General features: G+C 36.7%; 2 protein-coding genes across 13 annotated transcripts in view; both read right to left on the bottom strand.

The window, feature by feature from the left end:
* Window positions 1–1,958: 1,958 nt before the first annotated feature.
* On the bottom strand, window positions 1,959–9,586 carry LOC107267751 (DNA topoisomerase 2-binding protein 1-A). 5 transcript variants are annotated; one of them, XM_015739816.2, is made up of 26 exons: window positions 9,224–9,586; window positions 8,900–9,023; window positions 8,681–8,820; window positions 8,473–8,608; window positions 8,280–8,387; window positions 7,987–8,193; window positions 7,688–7,904; window positions 7,474–7,617; window positions 7,316–7,401; window positions 7,084–7,253; window positions 6,860–6,998; window positions 6,641–6,767; window positions 6,358–6,564; window positions 6,107–6,291; window positions 5,861–6,027; window positions 5,581–5,786; window positions 5,373–5,506; window positions 5,060–5,290; window positions 4,931–4,993; window positions 4,684–4,856; window positions 4,487–4,608; window positions 4,347–4,417; window positions 4,157–4,279; window positions 3,883–4,083; window positions 3,424–3,808; window positions 1,959–2,160 (listed from the first exon to the last, which is right to left on the bottom strand). In XM_015739816.2, the coding sequence occupies exons 2-26, from the start codon at window positions 9,008–9,010 to the stop codon at window positions 2,093–2,095; spliced, it is 3,921 nt and encodes a 1,306-aa protein (XP_015595302.1). In that variant the 5' UTR covers window positions 9,011–9,023; window positions 9,224–9,586; the 3' UTR covers window positions 1,959–2,092. The 5 variants fall into 5 exon arrangements, with proteins under 5 accessions (XP_015595302.1, XP_024941232.1, XP_015595284.1 ...); XM_015739798.2 differs by lacking the exon at window positions 1,959–2,160 and having other exon boundaries at window positions 3,356–3,808; window positions 9,224–9,254; window positions 9,421–9,586; XM_025085464.1 differs by lacking the exon at window positions 1,959–2,160 and having other exon boundaries at window positions 3,308–3,808.
* Window positions 9,587–10,000: 414 nt separating this feature from the next.
* LOC107267746 (protein-tyrosine sulfotransferase) overlaps window positions 10,001–17,643 on the bottom strand; it is a 104,390-nt gene continuing 96,747 nt past the window's right edge. For 5 of the 8 annotated variants that reach the window (XM_025085398.1, XM_025085415.1, XM_025085405.1 and 2 more), the window contains 7 exons: window positions 13,256–13,312; window positions 12,966–13,099; window positions 12,347–12,455; window positions 12,042–12,236; window positions 11,706–11,959; window positions 11,429–11,626; window positions 10,001–11,326 (listed from right to left, as the gene is read on the bottom strand). In XM_025085398.1, the coding sequence (XP_024941166.1) occupies window positions 11,218–11,326; window positions 11,429–11,626; window positions 11,706–11,959; window positions 12,042–12,236; window positions 12,347–12,455; window positions 12,966–13,099; window positions 13,256–13,312 (1,056 nt within the window). In that variant the 3' untranslated portion in view covers window positions 10,001–11,217. Of the gene's footprint in view, window positions 11,327–11,428; window positions 11,627–11,705; window positions 11,960–12,041; window positions 12,237–12,346; window positions 12,456–12,965; window positions 13,100–13,255; window positions 13,313–15,602; window positions 15,759–17,643 lie in introns of those variants that run through there. The other 3 variants (XM_015739774.2, XM_015739784.2, XM_025085428.1) reach the window with 2 other exon arrangements.

Genomic DNA, 17,643 nt, shown 5'->3' with positions numbered 1-17,643 from the left:
TAAAATACGAGGAACTATGTTAAAGCACACACATACACACATACGTACACGCATACACACGCGCTCCACATGAAAGCCTTAATAATTCTATACTATTGTGAAAGTTGCCTTATGTCAACTGGAAATTCGGTGTGAACGGTAGCTTCACGTACAAAGTGTATTTGATTGTGTTGTGTATTCGTAAATTACCAACACCATCCAGAGTACAAATAGGTAAAGAAGGCAAAGCAGTCAGCGCCATCTGTTGTGTAAAAAATGCGATGGACGTGCGAAGACGAAGCCTGTCAGCTGTCAGATTTCAGTCCACCTTGATTACCGAAGTGCAGGCTGTTTAAACTAAATTTAGAAGCTTATATCGCGGTAACTAGATGGTTAAAAATTTTGAAAATGCTAAAAAAACGTATTATATTCCACTGAACAATATATTTTCATAGCAAACATTAATCTTTCATTTTGCCTTATGGACTAACTACCTTAATTAACCCCTTGGCCTACACGCTATCTGCCGATCGCGCGAGCCATAGTAAACAAGAAGTTCGGTCGCGCGCCGTGCCACTCACAAATTCTTTACGAGTCAGACTCGAGTCAGAGTATCGGTCGTGGTTATATAAGCTAAGGGGTTAAGAAGCTTAATCATTTCAATATCGTTCGGTTGTATGTTTACCAAAACCATACCTTCGTTTCCTGACACCCTTCTGGCGACATTCCTCGTACGCTCGCGAGGTCTTCAGAACCCTTCTATCCTAACGGTTTTGGAAGTCGCTGAAACCGACTTTGGTCTTTAAATGTTGAAATTCAGAATGCCAGATACTGTCAAAATGCAATTTTTCAATTGTTATGGGAGGGGGTATAAGTACCCTTGGACCTTTATGGTCCCATCAAATACACAACACCTTGTTCCTGTGAATGTTTGATTTTGCGGTACTGGTCAATGGTTCACCCGGATAAACCCAAGATTTCCGTCTCTTGGGATTGTCATGAAGCAACCACTTTTTATCACACGTTATTATTTTGTGCAGAAAATCTTTTCCTTTAAACCTGGATAGCAGAGACAGCCTTTATTTGTTTTTTCGACTGAATGCATTAAGAACCCAGCGGCCCTCCTTCTGAACTCTCCCTAGCTTATGTTGGCGTTTAGAAACAGCTTGTTGGGTTACGTTAAGTGTTTCTGCAAGTTCTCATTGTGTTTGACAAGGCTTTTTCTCCAACAGATGTCTAGAGTGTTCTTCGTTCTCGACATCGAAATTTTTAAAATTTTGGAACTACTTTTTGCAGGTACTGCAGGATATAGCATCATCTCCCAAAGTCGAAATAGTATATTGTGCACCGAGAGCGAAAACGGGCGTTTCTGCACCGCGTATAAAGTTGAGGTTCCCGAGGCGAAGCCGAGGGGTTCTCAATTTTATACAAGGTATAAACGCCCGTTTTTTCTCGCGGTTCACATACTGTTTTCTTCAACAGCGGAGCGAACGCGAGTTTTCACGTAATGGGTGATTCTTGGGTCGGTCCAAATAAGCAGGTTAGTTTGGTAATGTAGAAAATCACAATGAAACATCTGTGCATCGTACAGCTTACGTGAAAAAAACAATTGCCCCGGTGGTAGCTGGTCGTTGGATCCGTCGGCAAATGTCACCTCTCACTCCTATTTAATTTTTCAATCTTCCCCGTTACCCATTCGAGAATTGACCGTTTTCGCTCCGCTGTTGAAGAATTAGTATATTACGACCCAAGGCCAGAAAGTTGGATTTCCTGGCATTTAACGCCAGGGCATTTAACTTTTTGGCCATGGGTCGTATACTATTTTTCTTGCTTCCTAAGCCAAAAGTACAGTATTCCCGTTTTTCATTATTCAACTGACATTACAAATTTACGGTTGTGAAGAGTTGAGTAAAAACATAGGCGCTTAGAGTTTATGATTGAAGTTAAGATACTTGGTGTTAGACGTACTATATGATTTTTTTAGAAACAAATTATATTAGCCATTTCGTATAGGATACTTAAAATTAGTTTTTAAATATTACGTTTATACATAATAAAATTTTCATTACTGATGTTTATTTAAGTTATGATGTTGATAGATAAAAATATGATTTTATTTTGGAATAAGGGCTAAGTATTTTCTGAACTCCGGTATAACACATTCTCTAGGATTCAATGGATTTTCCGCAGTCAGAAGACAGTGCCTCAAGTGCTGCTTTTCGAAGGACATTGTATTCACTGCTGGTTCTTGAGGTTATATCAGCAAGAGTGCCATCTGTTATAGAGCATTTTAAAGCCGAGCCTTAGTACTTTCAAACTACTATAGCTAACTATAGCCACCGCTGTAGCCACTAGCACTAAAGCTCTTATACTGGATAGAGATATTTTTGTTGATTGTAAAATGTTAGACGCAATTTTTATGCAGTATTAGAATATTTGATATTATAATTCATTGTTAATTTTAGGTCTCTGAAATTATAATAATATTATAATTTAAAAAGGGAACTGTTGCTTATACGCTCTTTTACCGATTATATGAAATTTCTAAACATCCTAATTTTAACTGTCACGCACCTGACAAATTTAGTGATAAAAAAAGAAAGACGCTATGACGTGCTTTTGCATAGTTTTGCAGATTTTCCAAAGCAATTCCATTGGTAAAAATAAATAGCTAAGAAGGTCCATCACTCTCTCGGGCAAGAGATGCTGAAAAGGGACTTCCGTCTGTATGCCAATCCTACCGTACAAGTTGCACTCCTTTCTTCAGCATCTATAAGCTGTCGCTTTTGTTTGAATTTCTAATTACCAATGATAATCGATGCAGATCAAAGTCTTTGATGTTTTGCATAAATCTTATATGTGTAGAATATCATCTAAATAGTTTCTCATTGTCGTTGCTGCCGTAAGAACATATATCTAAGAGCAGGAATTTGCTCTTCACTCTCTTAAGAACAGTGTAGACAAAGCGTCACATGTGATATAAGGAAATCGCATGCGTAATATTTATATACATGGTATATGCATCTTATACATTTATAATGAACCTCACTCATTGTGTAAATAATTAAATATTTTGTATATGCAAACTGCTGTCTAACTGATTACTATACTGAGCGATTTTGAAGTCTCCTTCAACTCTATGTATAAAAATGAAGTAACTTTTTGAGCTAAAAAGAATCAACTTCCATTTAAAAAAAAATATCCAGTTAAGATACTTGGTGTTAGACGTACTATATGATTTTTTTAGAAACAAATTATATTAGCTATTTCGTATAGGATACTTAAAATTAGTTTTTAAATATTACGTTTATACATAATAAAATTTTCATTACTGTTGTTTATTTAAGTTATGATGTTGATAGATAAAAATATGATTTTATTTTGGAATAAGGGCTAAGTATTTTCTGAACTCCGGTATAACACATTCTCTAAGATTCAATGGATTTTCCGCAGTTAAGTGTTCACTTAGATATTGAGGTAAGAAACACAAAATACCTTTACTCGCCATCATAGCCCAATCTGCTTGGTGATCCATTTGTTTTAATTGTATAAAACAGTGTGTAATCTTTCGCCCATTTGTACTAGAAACATAAGGAGGTTTAGCTTGTACAACTACACCACCACCAGCGCATATAAGTCTCTGAAACTGATCGTATTTTTCTTTTTGAACCAGAAGTAGAGCCACCATATTTTGAAAGGCACCACCTGGTTCTTGGAGTATTTTAATTCTCCACTTATACGCAGCAGCAGCAATTAATTTTTCAGTCTCTCCTGTAGGTTCAGGTATTACACCTTTACTTTTTGGATTTCCCCATTCATATTTTTCCTCCTGTATTGAATAGAAAAGTCAGCAATTTATTTCTGTAGCGCAGAAATTAGTATGGACAGCTTAAGCGAACTTACGTCAATAAATTTACCCTGTTGTTCGCAATCACGTAAATAAGTGCAATGAAGTACCCATTTTCCGGCGGCTATACTGCTCAGCATTTTTTCATTTCGTGACGGTCGTATGCATAGTAAGTGTGTGGCTGACATGTCGAAATTCTGTTCAGTAGATACTTCACCTCCAAGGATCTTTATAACCTCTTCGTAAGCATTCCGGTCCTATTAAAAAGTTTTTTATTTTAAAATAAATGCGTATTATTATAGTGGATTCATCCACTTATTGTTTACATACTTTGATTCCTGAAAGCATAAATTTAAATTTTGGTGGTGGCACTACTTCTTCAGCTAATTCCTCATCTGTAAAGTTCTCGACTTCTCTTTCATATTCATCTTCTACATCTTCTGTAATGGTCGACTGTAAAATATAAATTTTTTGAATTTTGTAATGGAAAATGCTTTTGGTACATTTTTTTCAGTTTTACCTTTTTTGATATCATTTGCTGACCTGGATCTTCCCAGCCTACCGTATCTGGCTGTGAATCCTTGATGAGACCTGAGAGATATATCTTAATAACGTATATTATATTTTATTAGGAATTGAATAATATTAATGCATACATACATTTCGCTATTGGATCAATAGGTTCCGACTGATAAATCTTCGCGTTCTCTATGTTTAAGGAGTGTCTAGTTTCAGGAGAATTTGTTGTAGCCTGAAGTGCTTGGTCTAATTGTGCCAACTGCCTATAGTAAAATTAAGTCAAAATAATTATTTACAATATTATATGAAGATCAATAATATAAAACACCATTGCTTACAAATTTATTTGATTGTTTGAAATGGGACTGTTTTCATCCACGAAATTTAATTTTTTGTTTATCGAAATTGTGCCAGAAGTTGCTGCATCCTTTGAAATATTATTTTCAGGAAATGTTGGTGGCTCTGACGAATTATTCTTTTGCGAAACTTCTTCTAAGCCATCCTCATCATCCTAACGAATTAACGAAGTCAGTTATCATTATCAAATAAATAATAAAAATTTAGTTAAAAAAAATAGATTCTCACATCTCGCCTATCAAGTGGTTCTTTTATCTTTTCCCATAACTGTCTCTTCAACTCGGAAAGTGGCTGAAATCAAAATTATTTTATGTACATCCTATTTTCATAATTAAATTTAATTATACTTATACATACTGTACTAGGAGCTCTTCGTTTAGAAGGTGGTTCTTCAACCCTTAAATCTGGTAAATCGTTTACCCATTTAACCCAACCTTTCCTGGTATCGGGTGAAGGATTAGATTTGAATACTTGTCCATAGGGTGTCTCTGGTGTAGATACGTGAAATGGAGATTGTGGTGTTTTATTAAAAACGAGACTAAGTCTTTTATTTATTAAAGGAGTTTCTTCCCCAAAATTTGCTTGATTCTGAAAGATCCATTCACAATTTTTTTTTCTATACAAAACTTTGTATAACAAAATATGTTAATTGTTTCATGTAAATATGTACCTTTGAGTGTGGTAAATGCCGCTTCGGAGTTAAGATTTGTCTGATGGCAGGGGAAGTGGGTGGTTTCATTTTTTCATCTTGTGTAATGGTTAGTTTCGTCGGTATTGGTTCCATAGGTGCAGATCTTTCTGGTGCTAATTTAAACAATCATTAATAACAAAAGTATCCCTTTCGAATACAACTTGTGTAAATAAAATTCAGTAATTACCTATCGTTTCTCCTACAAGATAGGGTGTTTCATCAACAAGTTGTTGTTCAGTAGCGCATGCTTTCAACCACTCTGCTGTTATTGCTGGAATTTTCCATTTTACAGCTGCATTATATTTTTGTCCTTCTGGTGTCGGACATACCAAATGTGTACTGGCGTAAGTCTCTCTTTCTACATTTGTTTTACGTGCAAACGTATCCTGATATCTAAAAACAAAATCGATGTTAAATAATTAATGTTACATTTCATTCTATTATCATTTAATGAATAAACTGCATACATCCCACCAAGTGCTTGTATTAATTCTGATAAAAAAGTACGTTCCTTTCCAGTATACGAACTCATGGCTACGACACAGCCTGCCAAGGGCTTTGCATTTTTTGCTATAGACAAAGGTCTATGAAAATATTCAATTTGTAGCATTTTCTCTTGATCTATACAATCATCCTAGGCATCAAATATATATTTATAAACATGAAACGTTTAACAAAGCTACGTATTACCTCATGAAAGGAAAAATACTTACGATATATAAATCTGTAACGATTTCATTTACTGTGTGCTTCAGGGTAGCACCCAATACGGGTACTACTCCAAAATCTGGAATTCCTAAGAATGATTTAGGTACGATTTTTCCGGATAAAGCCTCTATAATAGATGTAAAGTTCATCATGTCAAATTCTTCGAAACCAGATAGGATAAACGTTAAGCCTAGAGAAAAGAGTGTGGTTAATGAATTGCACATTTTAAGTAAGAAACAGTGTAGAAATATTTTACCTTCGAATAATTTATCATTTGCTTCTGATTCTTGACTAAGCGGTATCGTATTGTCGTTACAAGGTTCATCTTTTTTAGTATTATATTCTTTTTTATATAAACTATTTGAATGATTGATAGTGTTACTAGATGCTGCAGCTTTTTCATTTTCTCGTGTCAAGGTTGCATTGTGGGGTTCCAAAAAATGTTGTAACGTTTTATCGGATGCTATAATTCATATATAACAAATATTTTATTAATATTTTAAATATATTTTAATAATGTCAGGTTGAAAAATCATTACCAACTGATTTTTGCAGATATTGCTGTACCAGATCTGGTTCTTCCATATCTGTTGTGACAGACATTGGTTTATCAATATTGAAGGATGGTATTGGTGGCCGTCGAGGCGGCTGTAACATCTGCAAACTCTGAAATATCATAAGATATGTATGTGTGTGTGTGTGTGTATACATATATTCAGAATACTTTTTCTGCATATTTTATTAAACGAATAACCTACCTTTTTACTTAAAGGCGATGGCGGCTCTACAGGTTTTTCAGATACGGTTTTCTCCTCCTCATACAAAAAAGCTTCTTCAGCCGCCGGCCGTTTCAATTTGATGCTTTCTTCCAACCAATTTATTTTTAATAGACATGCACTGTAAATTATATCATTTCTTATATTATTAGTTGTTTAATAAACTATTAACATGTATATATTCCGGAATCTGTGAAAAAGCATACCCCACACCATTTGTTTGTATTATTTTTAAGTCATTTGAAGCTCTACTCGGATCCCCTACGAGAATATGAGTCAAAGCATAGGAGATATTGTCAAATCGAGTTGCACTGCCTACGTTAAGTATTCGATTAAGTTTTTCACGGTGACTCGCTGGAAAACCTGCTAGATAAATCTGTCAAACAAATAGAAAAGTTTTTCATATTTGTAATCTAATAAAAAATTCTGTTAACTTACATTGCATCCATCTAAAAACGGTCCAGCCATTTTAGCCTCTTTAACGTTCAGCCTTTCGATCACTTGTATATATGAAGCTGAACTATCTAATAAACAATTAAGAAGAAAAATCAACAATATGTGACCAATAGAATTATTGTATTTACTTCTTATTTTACCAGCAGATCGTTCTGTAGGTGTATATTCCGCCATGCTGGTCATTGTTGTTATCATCGTTGTTGCCATTGATTCCTCAACTAAACTATTTTGATTGTATTCACCTGGTATTGCGCTGACTGTAGAGAAATTCAGTGTTTCATTTCCTGTTGAAACATAATACAATTTTATAAAAAGTGATTCAAAAAATAAAGATGATATTGAGAAATAAGGGACCTTGGCTCTTGTCAGGTGTAGAGCATGCTTTGGTTGATTTTATAAGGAAATCATTGAAAGGTAAGGCATATCCCTTTTTAATACTTTCGTAAATCCATTCACTTTTTACGCAAGGAATATTATTTTGTAATGCATATTTCAATTTGTCACTAAGAGCACTGTTTTCAGGTGCTAATACTACTTTTACTTTTGAGCCATCTAATGCGCCCATAAATATCTGAAATGAAAGAAAATCAGCGACTGATTTATTAGGACGTTTAGAAGATGACAGTAGAAAATAATATGAGAGACTAACTTACCCCTCCATTATTATCAATAAGTTTTTTAAGTTCATCTTTCTCCCGCCTCGGTAAATTTGTAGATGTGATAACCAGGTTTAAAAAAACAGGACACTTATATTTGTCAAACATGCTGTCAGTGGCCTTAACGAACTGTTGTAAATTTGTGTTCCACACTGCATCCAGCCAGTGCTCCGTAAACACTGCCAAACCATTTTCAACTGCTCGCTGTATTTTAAAAAACATTAAACGTGTTTACTCTTGATGAAATTGTAATAAATGTTTTTATTTTGTAACATGCTTAAATGCCTAACCTCATATTTTGCAGACATCACAAAATCTGCTATCAAGTGAGTGACACTACTTCTCAACTGTCTTGTAAATATACCACCCATGTATTCTACTTTTTCCTTGAGTTTATCCTGCAAATTTAGTTTAACATCAGTGATTGCAAAGATAATGAAATATCTATTTTAAAGATTTCTTGTTTTCATAACATGCGAGCACCTTAACTTCGACTGAAAACCCTGATGCAGTTACAACAAGACCACTCATAGCTGTGAGATATACTGGACTAGTGCCTTCTGGTATAGGTTCGCAAGACATAAAACAATGTAGCATACACCTAGGTCCCACTACTCTGCTAAAACATGTAAATATGAAAATATATATTTATATTATATTAAAGAAAACATGTAATATCTATGATACTTACGAGCATTTAAAGTTTCTTAATTTCTCAAAGACTTCACCGCTAAATTCGTCCATTACAAATACATTTTTTTTATTGTCATCTATCATGTTGCATTTGTTTTCAAATATCCACCGAGGCGATAAATCATGTTCTATACATTTCTGTAAAAATATTAATTTTTAATCTCATTTCCAAATATGTTATAAGTTTCAATCAATCAATTTCAAAAGGAATACTTACATTGAATGCAAGCCACATATCCTCTGTGCAATCATTTTCGTTTTTACACTTACTTGGTATAACAAAGTATATATGTAAGTCTGAATCTATTTGACTTTCTTGAGTATCCATTGTTAATTTTATTCTATCAAATAAATAAATACTGATAAGACAAACATTTAAGTTATCGACATAAATAAAATGTCATTTTTTATAAATAGAAGAATAGTTTGTCCTCTTTATTACTATACAGAAATTATTTTTTATAAGTAAAATTTTGAAATTTGTTTATTAAACTACAGTTAACTATATTATGAATAATACCTATATAAAAAACAAACTAACCTGAAAGAATGGATAACACTTGTCTTTTCAGCTGAAAGATTATCAGTTAAAATATCGTAAAACCTTTAGTTTCAATCATTTATAACTATCAGTTTATATTACTTTGACGGCATTGTCAAAAAAAAATGACGGTTCACAAAAGCTAGCTGGGTTATACCACATTTCTAATTAATATGAACGTTATTAAAAACCTGTACCTTTAGTCGTAGTACTTCAGGTATATGTATGTACATACAATATATTTCTGTAACGAATTCGTTATTATACGTTAACAATATTTTATATAACACCGCACGTTACAATTAGTTGTTCTCTAGGAAAATCTTTGTGTTTCTTCGTTAACAGAACCCGCGCATTTTGACAACAATAGTCAAATTACGCAATATACTAACTAAAAAAGTTACCTGCAGTCGGTAAATTCAAATTCTACATTCTATCTTTTTTTGGGTATACTTCAGAGGATCTAGCTTTTACAAAAAAAAAAAGGTAGTAAATAGGGATTGAAAAGACATAAGTTTTTTATATTAAAATAATTTAATTTCATAATATGATAGACAATAACATCGCTGATTCAAATACAACGCCACATTAAGATGTTAAAAATTCGGTTGACATAGAACTTCTTCTTCTGTTGTATCTCAATGAAAAGCATAACATGTTATTACATGCACTGTTATTATAATCTTCCGTAAAACTCAAGAAATCGAAGATCTGACAAGTGCCTGAAAAATCAGGGTCAAGACAACACAGAGCTTCTCTCTTTGTTTCTCACATGGATAGCTTATAAATAATATTTTATTCTGTACAATCGCAAACTCACGTTATTCTTATTAGTTGGTGCCAAAGATTTCCATTGATCATCAGAGTACAATTTTCTCGGCTGACTCTTAGCGCATCTTTGGAAACTTATTTTAACGTAATACATTTGACAAAAACGTCCTTGGCACGACGTTCCTAAATCAAAGACACCTCGAATATGGCAAAACGCATACGGGATTGCGTTACGATGATATTTTGATTGAAAATAACAGTCGGAAAGCCACATAAGAAAAATACCAGTGGTATAAAGTATTAGCTTTTAATAGAGCGAGATAGAGTCGATTAAACACGTAAGTATGTACTTTAATATCTATTATTGTTCGTTTTAATTCTGCCTTTACTCATTTCACATAAATCGGATACGTTTTTAGGATCAACCATTTTTCACTGGCCATTTGGTCGACATGTTTTTTTTTCTTGGACAATTATTGAAGTACTGTGCAACTGTTTGTGCTACGTGTATGGATAATTAAATGAATTATAAAATATAACGGTATAACGTAACAAAACAACAAATTCTCTCATTGTACCGTAATTGGGGATTGGAACAGTTGCGTGCGAATGTTCGCGTTATTGCAATAAAACTAACAGTTATCATTAATTACACTTGCATACTGATTCACAAGTAAACACAATTCGAAGTTTCGTGATCATGAGATTTCTTATAGTCCGCAGAGAAACATCATTTGTCTTTTTCTTTTCTTTCCTCATTGTCTCATTCTTTTTTCTTCTTTTACAAGAAGCGTTGTATGATGAACATAGATGGTACACGCACTAGTATCCTCCATCGATTACACAATAACACCAGGAACGTACCCGTCCCACGGTAATCAACAGAAAAGTAAAACACGAGACTAATCCTAAGGCAGCCGTCACACAAGAAACCAAGGAACGTTTTTTCAAAAACAAATCGATTAATCAGTTACAAGCTGCAATAAATTAAACAAGTTAATCGCACAGGCAACGTTTCCAATATGTCTCGTCACGGTTCCGCTAGTCGTTCTCAAAAAAACGTCTAGGAAGCAATACGGAAAAGCAGCGACAGAGTTGACGGTCGCTTAATAAATCTGGTGGCGATATTGGTAACATTGCCTCGTCCTTGGAAGGTACAGTTAGATATAATAATAATTGTACACGTTTGTGTTGTGCGTGTCTAGAAGGACGTGAATCCAGGGTCACGCGTTCGGGCTGTCGCTGGGATCTTCTTCGTTGGGCATCGACGCTACCCTCTGGAGGGACAATTGTCGGGCTTTGGCAGCCCATATTTCTCCGTCGGCGAGCACCCTGTACCGAGAAACGGAAAATACCAAATGTTTATTCAGTTTATTTAACTAGGGAAATGGATAAATGATACCTAAATAGTTGTTTTACAGGTTGTACACTGACCTCCTGGTGTTGTCGCTGACTAAACTGTCCGGTGCTCCATACACTGGAGGATTGCTGTAAGGATCGTAACCGAGAACTGACAGCATAGGAGCAATGTCCGGCATATCGCGAACCACGTCATCAGGAATATGTCCTACCCATTTGGTCAATGCTTCTAAATTGACTGGCTTTATCACCTGATCCGAGGATCTCTCTACTCTGGTAACAGACAAGTAAGAGGTATGTTAAAGAATTGATAAAAATATATTAAATTGCATGAATGAGGTTCAGGACTTACTTGCTAAGTGGTACTCCACCAGGCTTATTAATGAACTCCTCGTGGTGAAGGACTGACTCGTTCCAAGGTACATCCAGAAAGCTGAGGATCTTCTTCATCCACTCTCTGGGATGAAGCACCAGTTGTTCATAGGGGACCATGAGGCATTTATCAGAACCAACTTCCTTACACTGGCTATGCATAACGGATATCGCATGGTTCCATTTTGTCAAGCACTGTCTGTACGATGTGAGGTCGAAGCCTGTTATGGTGACCTGAAAAGGATGATTTCGGAAGTAACAAATTGTCCAGCTTATGTATGCATTCGCTGGAGCAGCTGGTGCGTTCTCCAAGTACCTTTCTTGATATGATGGAATGCACAGTAGCTCGCCCATCACGGACCATGAATAAGAATTTCGCATTTGGAAAAAGCTCCAAGACGTACGATCCCATTTTTAATGTAAGTGGATCCTTGTTGCAGAGTCTTGGAGCCGGTTCACCATGTCGTGCTATCACTTCAAGGCAAAACGCAGCTATCGCACTGTCCATTACCTATTTAAAAAATCGGATGACAGTCCAATTAAATTTATACGTTGTTCTTTATTTTTCATATATAAAAGTTAGATTGTAATTAGTTAAGTGTCCTTCTATAAAATTGTTACCTCTTTAGAAATTCCAGCTTCTACGAGGCGTACGCTCTCTCGTTCAGATTTTAGCCAGTGGGATCTCATCTGTAGAATCCTCGGAATTACTCTAGTTTCCTGGCCGCATCTTAAATAAAAAATTGATTAAGAATATATATTTTCCTTGAAATATCGAGGATAATGTATTTTCAATGATCATCCACGTGTCTGGAATATTGAATTTCATTGTTCTATCCGTAAACGGAGAGAAGATAGTGAGAAATTTTGAAATAAAAGTCGATGGTCCATTGGAGCCGTGCATGCAGCATCCGAAGTTCCTTGCTCTAACAGAAAAATGCATTCGCGATGCATTTAAAGTTTCGAGTTTCACGGTAAACCAAAGGAGCATCGAAATAGGCTTTTGAATTTGCAGACCAGATAAATAAACTGGAATCTTGGTACCAATGTCAGTGCTTTTAAGTTGATTGTACTTCGAACCAGTCATACAGGGTACCGATCGAGTCAAAAGTGCAATTGCAATATGGACCAGGTGCCGGAGCGCGAGCCTGTGTACGGGAGTAATTCCGTGCTATCTATGACGTTTAAGGTTATCAGCAAGCTGACCTAATGACTAATTGAGAAAGACGATGATACCAACCTTACGTCGGGATGTGCATCCAGCATGGCACGCATCAGAGTTGTTCCTGAGCGTGGTACACCGCCTATGAATATAAGCGGCATCGTTCTGTCGTAAGAATACTTCTTATGGTCAAGGGACGAAACAACGTATTTCTGAAAATAAGCAGATAACATGCAATTAATGTTAGATAACATTACTTTTATTATGTAAAGTTATACCATTAAATGGCACAAAATTGTTTTATGTTCCTACTTGCTTTTATTATGCGTACAATGACCTTGAAATTATTTTAGAAAAAAATAACGTACTGGTAATTGAAAAAAGTCGTATGGAAACCATGAACCGTTGGCTGGCTTATCTTGGATCTAAAGGGGATGAAACGTCACATCGATTAGCCAATTTTATTTTGCAATTGGTACTTGACCTTCCGAGGTCTGCACTCTTAATAGAATAAAGCAGTGTAGGAGGGTGCAGAAAAAAAGATTCTGAATTCTGATGGTGGCTGCCGGAGGAAGAGATTTAAAGAACCTGTCGCAAGATTCCTGAGTTTTGTAGAGTTTTGGCTTGGCATTTATGCCAGTATATTCTACCAGGGATTTTCGAATTAAATCCCGACCATAAACATTGTCAGTCCCGTGGGAAAGTGGCGGCGGGGTAGTTAGAGAGGCACAGAAAGAATGTCAAATAAAGTTTTAGAAAAACAAGCACGGCCAGGCCGTAATCGCAAAACAAGGAAAACTTTATGGAATCCTATAAAGATTTCCGTTTTCATGTTGCGTTGTAGGTACGTTATTGGATTGTAAAAAATTCTCGTTTTATGGTTCGTTAAAAGCGCGATATTTCGATTTTAAAAGCGCGACCGCCTTCTTTTGTTTACTACTGCAAATACCGTCCAGTATAACGGTGGTACAGTTTGTTTTATTAATAGCTTCATTTCATTTCATATTACGCGGCTCGGGAATTTCGGGACCTAAATAACTGCATCTATCAGGTCCTCGAATTCAAATTGAATGGCAATATAAACTTTTTCACATTTTCATGTCGAATGAATTTACCAGAGATGCTCTAACCGTTAAAAATACGAGCAAATCTCGGATATTGACGAGATATATTTCACAAACTCTTCCGATGGTTGAAATATTTCATTAACAGAAGTGCAGAATGCGACTACTTTTCAGTGCTCAATAAATTTTCATTCTAAATGCAAGTCATTCCGTAAAGACCGAATTAATCATTTTCCAATGGTGACTAAAAAGTCCCACTATTCATTCAAAGTTACACAACATTGACGTATTTAAGTAAAATGTTTAAAAATCCATCAAATTGCACACTGCCTGAGGAATCAAGTGTCTCCGTACCAGGGACTTTGAAAGGATTGCAGGGAACATACAGAAAGCGTGACTCGTTCCGTGAAAATATTTGTTTTTCCCACGTCTCCATTGTCTCGGGTATTTCCATTGTTCTCGACGGTCAGTAATATTTCAAGGTGGTTTCCTTGCAGCCACACAAATAAGTATGCATCAAGCGACAGGTCGATTCAAAGGATTGCTAACAAGCTCAGATGCAGAGTCATGTTCTAAGTTTCGGGTTGGCGTTATTTGCAAGAATGGCGGATGGAACATTGTTCGAGTGGTCTATAGTCACGGCAGAAAATGTCGTGTAATTAGCATTTATTTCGTTGTGAAGAGAAATAATAGGGGTGAGTGTAAAAGAAAAATCCGGAAACGAGATGAATGGAGGGTGAGACTGAAAGTGAGAGAGAGGCTACCTGGCTATTTTTTGTCGAGATGCCTAGTCTGAGAAAAAGGTAAGGAAAAAAAAAACGGAAAAAGCGGAATAGTGCGATTTATATCGCAAAAAGTAGGAAACAACGTGGGATTTCCCTTCCCTTCCGGAGTTTCACGTCCTTCCGTTTTTATGTGAAAAAAATGTCGCACTGTGAATCTTCGTAAAAGAATAGGTACGAACTGAAGAAGACAGACGGGTGACGTGAAAGAAGCACAAGGAGTGAAAAAAATTGTAAGAAAAAAAAAGGAAGAAAAACAAAAATTCAGAATGCGAAGAAAAAGTAAGTAGCAATGGCGCAGTCAGTTTCTTTAGGACGCGTTTTTACGGAAGACACAGGTAACACCGGCGTCGACGAGGCAAATATTAAACGACGTTTCACCGACCTACACGTCACGGCGTCTCTTTATATTTTATTTTGACTTGTTTGACGTCGTCAGAAAAGAACGAAAGTCTTTGATGTCGCTTATTTGAAATTGCGATTTCAGATGTCACGTACTGTGTGCTAGCGTTACGGGTACAGTCATGTGGCAATTTTTTTTTAAACATCTATACGTACATCTCTTCTGTGTAAAATACGCGTAAACATGGGATATGTAAAGGATCATATTAATATGAGAACTGTCAAAAAGCACATTGAACTCGTGGGCCGACTGTAGGTAGTTCAAAACTGGAAAGCCACGAAGGTACCACTTAAAGAGCAAACGTCACTAATTAAAGAGCAAACAAGACGAGATGAGATCAGTCGGAATCATTTGTGGGTACAGGATGGCTCTATAATAAGTAGCTGTCTCGGTAGGTTGAGCATTTCAATAGTACGACCGTATAAGAGGTGCTGCAAAAATTAATATTTCCTATGGGAATACGTACACTCCTGCATTGACGCGATGGGATGTTTACATGAGTAGAGAGATATCTATTTGTCAACAGAAAAACGATTAAAGGCATAAGAGGAAGAATTCTTCTTGGGTTTCCACCGCTCTTCTTATTGTCCTTCCAGCCACTGGTCATAAGTATAATAATAGACGCTTCTTCGCATTCTTCTTTGTTCGACACGGTTCTCGTTTGTAGGTTAGGTTAGTTTAGGTAAATAGATAAAACGATAGCGTCGCTCTCGCAACTCACGTTTCCATAGGGGTTCGCCCTAAAACATAAGCCAACTTTTTCAACAGAATTCATCCCTTGGAACGTTCAGCCCTTGCACTACGACCATTGTCGCGGACGGCGTCCGTTTCTTTGTCAGCTTTTCATTCATTAAGGCGTCGCCACTGTCCACAAACATAAGAACCAGCCTTGAACATAGCCATTTTTTTAGTCATTTCAAACCTCGTTTTGTTTACGAGAAGCGTCAAAGTCGTCAAAACGATAGATTAATTGCGATGGTGCCACAGGTTGTATTATTGACGCTCTACATTTATACCAGTGATCACAAGGAGTCTTTGATTTCCTTCACGATACATTTTTCAACTCATCTCTCACTTTACGTCATATTGTCATAATTGAACGACCAACGTCGTATTACGTCGCAATTAGGTCCCGTGTGTTACGAAAATTGTTTAGTAATTATTTAGACACTGTCATTGTCTGTGTCATAGTCGTCAGATAGGTAATACTGATTACGTGAGATGACTAATCGACGGGCAATATTCGGGCATTTTTTATTTATCGAACATCCCTCTCTTCCGTCCTGGGCTTCCAAAGGAAAATTCACCCCTCGTCCTAATCAGAATGATATCCCGCGGGATTCTCCTTCTCTGCCTTCCACCCGTGATCTGCATTCGTCCATCGCTGTCTTAGCTGACGCTGACTTCGCTAATGAAGTCTCCGATAATTTCTACAAATTAGGGTGGATCAAACTATCTAAGGTAGGTTAATCGGTAATCAGGTTCGTTAATCCGTAATTAAACTTGGTAACTTGCAAATTCGATAGGTCCTCTTCTCTAAGAAATCCACTTGATTCTTATGACTGATGATGACGTCGTGTTACAACAAATCAGCTAATGATTCGCTTCCTATCCTGACGTGTGACAAAAGGAAGGGTTGAACGGTACGGGAAAAAGTAAGAAATTAAAAAAAAAAGACTAAAAATGTGCCTCAAGAAAGGGAGTCTAAGAAAGAAAAAGTTGCTTCATTTGCCAAAGTGGCTCTTTGCAAGCCTTTCATTGAGCTATCCCAGGAACGCGGCTGAGATAATATTGCAAAGAACAGAAAAGAGTAGAAGCAGAAAAGGGAGACGTTCCCTGTGCTACAATAGTCCCAGGAGCATGAGACGCTAATACACCGGAGGGATTGTGAAAGCCATTCAAATTTTCGTACCAGTCCCTTCCTCACGGTCATTGGCTTAATTCTTGACAGCTTGTTCAATTCATAGGGGGTATCTGTGGATAAGACGCGACGACGTCCTCACCATCGATCACGCACCGCGAACCACAGAGTTACTTGGAGAAAGTAAGAGGGTCGCGAGCTTGACAAATGACCTAACAAGGAGGCACTGTACTATACTCGTTCCATTCGACGGCTATTTCGATGGGACAGGTCAGGGCCGGTGTGCGTGTCCGCCTGCCATTAGTTACCAGGACCGATCGGCGTCCTAGGAGAGTAAGCAGTGGGCATTGGGTATAGCAGGCACAGGAACGGCGATCGGGAGCGTGTGAGTCGCGTTTAGCGAGAGAAAAGCACGTCGACGTAGAATTTATCGCGACGCCACGGGATTAGGTGGATCGTGATAAATTAGTTGGGGAAACCACAGAAAAACATCCTCTGTCATTAAACTACGATTCGCTGGGCGTCGCTATATCCTGGCAGTTTTTTCTATCGCTGGCACAGAAATCCCTATCAGTTGTCTTTAGCGTTGGGTACAAAGCGAGGTTATGGGCATCCAATTTATATAGGCTGGGATCATGGCGCATTT

This window comes from Cephus cinctus, unplaced genomic scaffold, assembly GCF_000341935.2.
Source record: "Cephus cinctus unplaced genomic scaffold, Ccin1 Ccin1_scaffold0029, whole genome shotgun sequence".
NCBI lineage: Eukaryota > Metazoa > Arthropoda > Insecta > Hymenoptera > Cephidae > Cephus > Cephus cinctus.
The sequence above is the reverse complement of the archived record's forward strand: the minus strand, read 5'-3'. Positions and strand labels throughout refer to the sequence as shown.

Excerpts from the sequence above, each read along its gene's own strand:
- LOC107267751 (XM_015739816.2), bottom strand. The coding sequence starts at position 9,010 with ATGGATACTCAAGAAAGTCAAATAGATTCAGACTTACATATATACTTT. Across the intron at positions 6,768-6,859 it reads CATCGCCTTTAAGTAAAAAG|AGTTTGCAGATGTTACAGCC; the intron begins GTAGGTTATTCG and ends ATGATATTTCAG. Across the intron at positions 5,507-5,580 it reads TCTTGTAGGAGAAACGATAG|CACCAGAAAGATCTGCACCT; the intron begins GTAATTACTGAA and ends TGTTTAAATTAG.